Source organism: Aplysia californica, unplaced genomic scaffold (assembly GCF_000002075.1).
Source record: "Aplysia californica isolate F4 #8 unplaced genomic scaffold, AplCal3.0 scaffold00046, whole genome shotgun sequence".
NCBI classification, from domain to species: domain Eukaryota; kingdom Metazoa; phylum Mollusca; class Gastropoda; order Aplysiida; family Aplysiidae; genus Aplysia; species Aplysia californica.
This window is the reverse complement of record NW_004797316.1, coordinates 731,107-740,052: the sequence shown is the minus strand read 5'-3', so window position 1 is coordinate 740,052 and position 8,946 is coordinate 731,107. Positions and strand designations below refer to the sequence as shown.

The following is an 8,946-nucleotide window of genomic DNA, read 5'->3' as shown; positions in this document are numbered from 1 at the left end:
TCCAGGGTGAAAAGACCCTCAAACGTGGCTTCGCTAATTTTTTTCCCACCACAAACTTCCGGAAACCATTCATTACACCTGCATCTTGAACCATTGTTCATTTAGAAGATTGCATGCCACTAATCAGCGTCTTCTTTCATACCAACACATGCGTTGTTGGCACCCGTGTGTCGCGGTCGGATGGGCGGCCTGCACACGTGTGACTGTGCGTGCGTGTCGGGGGGGGTGACACCATTGGTCTGGGCGTGGAACATCACAGATACAAACACGTCACAGTCTTCCCCCCCCCCCCCCTGTCTTGACGACGTAGATCTACGTAATGAATTGTGCGCTGGTCTATGGAATCTTAAGTTGCTATATGCTAGGCTAGGTTCTGCCCAGCAACATAACTTTTTAGCTATCAATCGAGATGACACAGGCGTGCATTTGAACGAATCGGTCATTTTTTTCTGCACAGCTCATAATAAGCAGGCATTTCAGGCACCACTTGTTACTCTTCTTTATACATTACTTGCTCGGTGCCTGTAATTATCTACACAAAACCTCATGTTTGCTATAACTTCCAGGGTGACTGCCAACGCAGCTTCTCATTTTCCAAGGGCATGTTACATAACAATGACAGCATGTGCTTCATTTATACACAAAAACATAAGTAGGCCTACATTACATCCAGTCCACAACATGTCAACGTGGCACTGGGATACTGTGTGACTTACATATTTCAGTCTTTTCTTACTTATTTTCCCCTCATCATATTCACTATATAAACTATACAAAAATGAATCTTGTTTTGAGCCTGAGATAAAGCCTAGAACCAGAACAGGCTTGGGTGTCGAGATTTATTTAATAAACATGAAAAACAAAAATTATTGCTCATACTCAAAGTAGAGTAATAACTTGAATGGCTCCAGTGTGAGAGAGGTAAGAACTGCGGAAGGGCAAGATGCAGTGACACTGAAAATCTGCAAATCTTGAACAGAAAGCTAAAAACAGACATATAATAAAATACATGTAATTTACTATCACGAGAGAGAGAGAACGAGAGACAGAAAAAAGAGAGAGAGAGAGAGAGAAGAAAAAAGTATGCACCTCTCTAAGAAAAAAACCAAAAGACAATGAAACAAACATACTATCACCCATCCAATGAAACGGGAACCTTTTGGTTAAAAAAGATGGCTTACAAGGTATGATGAGTATGACGGATCCCATTCCACACAAGGCCTGCACCAAAGCGCGCTTGGCAGAAAGCTCTAGTAACAATCAAAATTCTAAATACTAAAATTTGCTTCCAAGTTAAGTTTTTGTCATCCGGTGTTGCCTTCAACCCCACCCCTCCCCTGACTGTACCTTTAAAAAAATCAATAATCCCCCCATTCCGGAGCCCTATACTTCGCAGTGCACAGACTTTGAATGAACTTTGGTGACCCCAACTATCACCGGTACTCACAAACTGATGCGAAAGCAGAGGTTCACTGACCAGTCACGAAGGAGAGCCCGACAAGACGCTTGTATAACTTTCTTTTTTTCCCCACAAGCGACAGCACAGGACAAATATTGATTTATTTTCGTGGTAACACAGCGTTTCTAATGGACAACCTGTATGTGACAAATGCTGCAGTAATCAGACTGTTACCGGCAAATTTCTGGGTAGTAACGAAAGCAAAAGTAGATTGAGCTTCGGTATCACACATACACTTTCGCTTGCTGTCATAGCCGCCTGTTCGCGTGAAACGTACTCTCAGACCGGGAAAAGCCTAAAGAATATATCACTATCGCGACCGGCAAAAATGAACCCTAGGACGTTCTCCGATTAGATTTTCAAATGTTCTATAACTTTTATGTATTTTTGCGGGTCTTTCCCAGGGCAATTTACAGATTTCCTCAAAATCTCGGGGCATTCCCGGGTCTCAGCGATTTTTTTTCAAATTCTCGGGGGATTCCCGGGGGCCTGGCAGTCACCCTGTATAACGGAACACTCAGATTCAACAAGATTTTAGGTCAGGTCCGGCGACCTCGTTGAATCCGAGTTCCACTGTATTTAAGTTAAACTTTCAAAACACCCAAGGAAATGTACACTGATCAATCTGAAATGAAAGTTCAATAAAGAATAGTTTCAGTATTCTTGGCTGGGGCAATGCTGTAGGTCCTTGATGCAGCACTCATAGCTTTGTTGGTCAGTACAATCTCCAACTCTTGAAAGTCTCGTAGCCTTTTCACATCCTTGTCCTTCCTTACAATGGTATCGGGCAACTTACGTATTTTAGCCACAAGATTCTTGTCCACGTTAAGTTCAGCACACATCAAGTTTAGCAAGCTCACGTAATCCAAGGTTGCACGGTTCAGCTCAATTTCAATAAAATCTTTCTCATCGCAGTTGGCTAGGCGGGCTTTCAGAACCACTTCCACTGGAAGAGAAATTTGTAAAGACTGCATAGTAAGCACAGAAGGTCACACAAACGATTTCTCCCTATTTAAAAGAGCTATTTTCATATATTCAGTTACTATTTTTAAGGAAGATAGAAAGTTGTAATTATACTTCAAAACTTCTGGAAATAATCTTTTTTTTAGATTGACACTAACAGACTGTCCCCTAATGAAGAAAATGTAGTCTTAAGGAAAGGTAGTAGGCTATACTCATAACCAGTTTCCAGTTCAACTGTTTAATGCATTGTTTTAATAATGTTTTTGATGTTTCAGTGAAACAGTGACAATAGGATCCATTTTTGTCAAGTTCTATAACAATTAATTTTTGGATTTGTGACCTATTCAAACGTCATAACATGTCTATTTTATCATAAATACAAAGAACACTCTAGAAAAAAATATTTTCACCCAAGAAAATTGAAATTTTGCACACAGCCAGACACAGATTTTTGCCCCTCATCATAGTGTTTTGAAAGAGGACAGATTTTCCAGTTCCATTACTTTACTGTTTTTACTGTCCAGAAGAAATACATTTTGTCCATTGAAAAAATATATTTTAAAATTAAAGTATTATATTTATTATTGATAACTTTTCAAGCCAAAAGCCATGGTCTGTACAGAGGCATTTATGTAAACACTATGAAGTACAAATTTAATCGTGTAGGGTTCAAGTCTTTCAAGAATTTCAAGGTGCAGTATTCTTCATAAAGCACACAAAGCCAAAAATTGAATTTCAGTTAAATGAAAAAGAGAATACAAGTGAAAACAATCTGATCGCAATTTTACACTCACAAAGTGGACACAGAAAGTACAATAATTGTGTTTTCTAAGGTAGGAAAGTCAGTTCTTGGAGTAAGGACGGAGGATGTCAATCTTTATTCACTTTCCCAAATAACCAAAGTTTGAATTATCATACTGTAAGCCTTCATTAAAAATACATTTGTTCCTTTTATGATTCATTGGACGTATGTCAATGTGTCCTGTCTTAAAATTAAAATACAATCTGTGGCACTGGCATAAACTGTAAAAAGGAAAGTCCATACCTGAGTCAACACCTTGGGGATAGGGCATATATCTGGCATCACCTGAACTGGATGCAAAAGATTTTTGAGTGACTGATTGATTGAGATAATCACTGTAGCTTTGCTCTTCTCCATTCTTTGCAGCATAAGGAAACGGAGGGTTGGCAAGATAGTTTGGTGTGATGGGCAAAGTTGTGATCTTCACCTCAGCGTCAGGTGGAGCTGTAGAAATGATTAAAGTTTTTTAAGTGCGATGATCCTAATTCTGTCACACAAAAACTGATGCTGTACATTTGAAAAAAACTATGACCCTTGTCATTTTTATTTGTTCTCACTGAGTTTAGAGCTGTCTTCTGCCTAAAGGTACCAATCCACACAGATAACGATTGTAGAATTCACTAGGACTAAGACCTTCCCTTCAATTTTAACTGATATGAAACACCATTAAGGTGTATTTCAACAAGACTAGTAGATGCACAGAACTGTTTTCACCAAAATTTAAAAGTTTCAAGCAAAAAAATTGTACTCAAACACTTGATTACATCTTAAATCATAAGCATGTAAAAATAATGCTCAAGTAGGGTCAGTTCAGAAAATATGTTTGAGAAATTATGATAGTTACTGGAGTTACTATTTAGTATTCAATGTGCAAGGGATCGTCAAAAACTAACAAAATACAGCCACAATACCAACAAACCTCCGAGTGATTGCCTTATATTTTCATTTGAAGTCAGCTGAGCAGGAATATGTCCATCTTTATTGGCAACACTTTTATCAGCACCTTTCTCCAACAAGTAGCTTACAACTTTCTCATGATTTCTTTTACAAGCCCAGTGAAGTGCAGTCCTGTTGAAAGATTTTAGAGAATTATACAGCTTAAAGGATAACATGTGGAAACACATAGTTAAAAGAAATTACTTTGAGAGATAACTCTACTTTTAATTCAGTCTCATTGTAATCATTCTCTTCAATATCTCAGAAAGCAAGAGAACCATTTGTGAGGCAGCGTGGTGAAATCAGGCGCTGATCAAAATAAGGAAAGTGAAGAAATTGGCATTTTCATGCAGGTTTGAGAATTTTTTTTACAACTTTCGTTTTTTTGGCTCAACACCTTTCATGTCAGTGAAAGAAAACAATTCTGTACGGATTTTACACAAAAACGTTGATTAAAGGCACAAAAAATGTAAATATTCAGTATTCACGGACTCCAAGCTTATGAAAAAACTTAAACTTTTTGCAGCCATTTTCTCACTAATTTTACCTCTGAAACAAGGTAAACCCCCCACCCTCTTTAATCGCCAATATCTCTACTTGTAGTATTTAGATGAATATTTTTTCATCAAAAGCAAGACAAACAAATAAGCTTACCAATAATTCCACATGCCCAAAAATTGACGAATGCCTGATCCTACCGTGTCGTGACACATTTCTTTTTGTGAACCTATGAAGATCAAACCCTGTCTAATTTGAAACAATGATACCTGTTTACATTTTCAAATCTTTTGTTATTCACTTTGAACTGTTAAGGACTATAACCCAAATACATTCTATCTTTAAAAGTTTTAGGAGAACAGCCTAGACTGAAATGACTACATCAACAAATGCAATCCACACAACTGTCAACTTTTCAATGACTGAATCTGGAAAACTGTCACTTTTTAAGGAAAGAAATACGAACACTTGTGAGCAGTGATCATGCTTGCTGCAAGTCAATTATAACCTCAAATTTTAATTTGTTCAGAGATTGATGATGCAAAATCCCGCAAAACATTTGAAATTGTTAAAGTAGATACAGCAAAATTTTACTTTCACACCTACATGAAGATGAAGGCTCATATTTTTTACTCAGAACAGGCATATGACCACTAAAACCATTGCAAATCATTTGTTTTCAAGAAAATTTCTAACTTTATCACAAAACATCAAATTATATTGAAATACAGGGGGACATGCGCTCCTGATACCCCCCAGATTTTAAAAGCATGCAAAATATTAAGACAGACCCCACTGCTTACAATCCCGGTTCATTTTAAAAGATCCAGTCGTATTAGAAAACAGTTCTATCTTTACTACACAAAATTCAAAGCTCTGAAGGCTGACATTCGGCTAAGATTCAGCATTTGAGATCATAATTTACGGAACAAAAACGCGGGCTGGTGCAGTTGATCAACCAAGCAGTAAAAATTTGCAATCATTGTGATTGTACTGCCCGTTGTGTCACAGATCATCCGTTTTCATGAAACTGATCACAGCTCCAGTATAAATCTCTAGAAAAGAAACAGTAAAATGTGTGCTCCAGACAGGATCACACTGAGGTGTGAACTTGTCGACTCGTTTGTTTTCCCCAAACATCGCACTTGCACCTGAACGTACATTGCAAGGTGGGGAGGGTAAAGCCTACAAGTCCATGTCTGGCGGGATCACACTGAACTGTGAAATCTTCCCTGCTTTTGTTTCCCTGACCACTGCAGAAGTAGTTGTCTCTGCACCCCAATTTGCGAATTTGAATTGATGGGGTCACAACACAATGGTGTGTTACGACAGAGTTGCGAGAATTCAGCCAGAGATGGAAAGCTATAAATTTTGGACAGGTAAGGGGAAGGAGCATTAGGATCAACGTAGATCTTGAGACTCATGATTTGATGAGTGAAAATTACATGCCTTATGCGGTCATGATTGGTCGTCAAAAAAGTCATAAATTTTATATATTTATATAGTCACAAGCCCAGCTCGCGGCCAGGCCCAAGGTGCGACCGATTTACATAACTGCTCACCCACTGGCTTTATTCACTCGAAATTAGCAGAGTAGTTTCCCTAGGTTCAACATTACAACACCTGTGTCGCATTCAGCCGGCACGTCTCTCGGGTAACAGCGAGCCGTTACGACAGGTCAAAGTTGACATGTCAGGAAACAGTCTGTTAAAAATTTCAGGCAAGTTGAATGTCTCATTTTTCTTCTTCAATCTTGTAAATATGAATAAGTATTTTGGTATAGATATATATATATATATATAATATGTTTTAAAATACTTGGTAATGAATGTGGTAGGTAGCAAAAGTTGGCTTTAAGGCAAACTGAAGAGAAATGGGGGGGGGGGGGGGGCACATGTAAGTCAGGCTATATTTCGCGCTGGGCCATATATGGCCAGACTGGCCACACCAGTTTTTTGTTATGGCCTGCATGCGGCCGATAGGTTAACATCATAGGCTTCGATATCTAGTTTTAGAAAGAGTTTTACAGCAATTGCAACACAAAATAAGTCATATTTGTGCCGAGGATTAGAGGTGTTACTGAAGAGTAACGTAAAAAAGGAGTAGCAGAGACAAAGATGATGAATGTTTGATAGGAAAGAAGGACCAAACTATACCAGAGCATCCACCAACCATCCGCAACATCACAGGTAGTACACGCACGATGGTAATAATGGTTGAAACAATTTTACTGTTGTTTACACCTTACTCAAAATAGAACCATAACAATTTTATGTTTATGGCTATGCAAGCTTAGACAAAACCCCCAAAACGCATAGACTCGATACTCAAACAAGTAGACAAACTTAGCTAGTTCTCGGCCTCAAACTAACAATACTTTGTGATATTTTCAGAGATGACAAATAAAGATGTCTCTAGAACAACCAAACTGGTCTCAAAAAAAGAATCATTGCAAAAAGAGGAAAAAGAAAGAAAAATGAAATGAAGAAAAAGAAGATCAAGAAAGCATAGAAACATGAAGAAAAGAAGCGTATGAATAAAGAGAGAGATAAAAAGAGAAAGGGGAAAAAAAAAACCAGAAAGAAGAGGAGTTGAAAAAATGGAAGGAAGACAGACTACGAAAAAAAGAGGATTGAGATGGAGATGAGAAAAGCTTATAAACGGAAGGGAAATAAAAGGAAAGCAAGAAGAGACTCACTCAAATATTTCAAGCAACAGTAAGGTAGATGAAAATGAAATTGTACTGGACAATCGGCCAGATGAACATATTGATGTGGGTATGATAGATGACTTGTTGGATGATACGTTTGAGTGTGAGAAGGAGCTGAGAGCACTGGAAGATGGAGAGCGGGAGGAGGAAGACAATGTTGAGAATGAAAGGGTAGATCTGCCTAGAAGTATGGAAAGAGAGTAACAGGTATGTTAAAGATGGCGAAGGACAAGAAGAAGGAAGTGGCAGTAGAGTAGGTAATAAGAACAATTGGCAAATCTGATGGCCAAAATACATACATCTAGTTACCCATCGATCACTGTGGGAAATAGATTTAGAAAATCTATGCAAACTAGACTAAATTGCAGAGTTGTTTTTTTGTTTGTTAGTTTAAATCTATATATGCATCAATTTTTGGCCAACCAAACTGAAAGGTAGATCTAGACCTATTTACGTTGTTCTTTTAAGTTTAGAGCTAGATCGAAATGTTTTGTAAAATTAATATTATAACATATAAAGAGAGGGGGAGAGAAAGAAAGAGAGTGAGAGATCTATACACTCAAGTAAAAAATACGATGGTTTTATGTTTTTGTTTTGCTTTCTCATTAAAATTGAATCAAACTCGTGTATACATGAGCTTCCAAAAGTTTGTTTCATGCTATCTATAATCATATTTTAACCGATTTACTTCCTTGTGGATTTGTCTTGTGTGTTTGCTTGTACAATGTGGCCATACTTGAGATGCTTTCGGCCGCACCTAAGACAGGTGGCTGCACCTATGGCTTACCAGTGGCCGCATCTTGGTGGCTGCACCGTAGCCAACTTTTCACTAATATAAGTCATTTTTGCCATAAAATAACAACAATGGCTTCTAGCCACTTTCGACTCTTAGTACGTTCACATGTCCAAGCTACGGCCAAAAAAAAAACCCCACTCGCACAATGTCATAATGTCGTGAAAATAGAGGAAGCTTCTCTTGTGGCCCCAAGTGGGCAAGTGACTATACATCCATCCTGGGGCCGCATCACAATCACAGTTCATTTCACCAATTGTTGGCCTGAACATAAGTCACAGTGGATTATCCCCTCGGCACGTCAGCTAAGGCACACATTTTCTTTGCTCCCAAGCACCAGGATCTTCTGCGGAGACTACTGCACCTCAAAAACAAATTACTTAGCGATGGATATAAAGTCAAAATTCATGTAATTTAGATTCAAAATGAACAAGAAAAGTATTACACAATCTGAATATGAGATGGGTGTGAAAGTAAAATAATACCTGCCTATGTTTCAAATAAAATTAGGTAACTTCTACCAAGCAGATGCTCTGCTTTTGGGAAGTGCTATATATTTCTGAGTGAAGAACACACATGATGTGTGAGGCAACACGGTGAAATCAGGCGCTCGTTAAAATAACAAAATAGAAGAAAACAGCATATTCCCACAGAAGTATACATACAGACCCGGTAACCGGGAACAAAGTCACGAAGTATATAAACCCCGTATGGGAGATCTTTTGAGATTTCGGAAAGTTTCAGCACCCAGACCCGGTAAAGTGTGTGTGTGTGTGTGTGTGTGT

General features: G+C 38.3%; 1 protein-coding gene across 1 annotated transcript in view; it reads right to left on the bottom strand.

Moving 5' to 3' along the window:
• Nucleotides 1-1,568: 1,568 nt before the first annotated feature.
• The window catches only part of LOC101863083 (ankyrin repeat domain-containing protein 40), an 11,194-nt gene continuing 3,816 nt past the window's right edge, over nt 1,569-8,946 (bottom strand). Inside the window, exons 2-4 of the mRNA XM_005092415.3 lie at nt 4,144-4,292; nt 3,468-3,668; nt 1,569-2,405 (exon numbers count right to left, since the gene is read on the bottom strand). Of these exons, the coding sequence (XP_005092472.1) occupies nt 2,098-2,405; nt 3,468-3,668; nt 4,144-4,292 (658 nt within the window). The 3' untranslated portion in view covers nt 1,569-2,097. The remainder of the gene's footprint in view (nt 2,406-3,467; nt 3,669-4,143; nt 4,293-8,946) is intronic.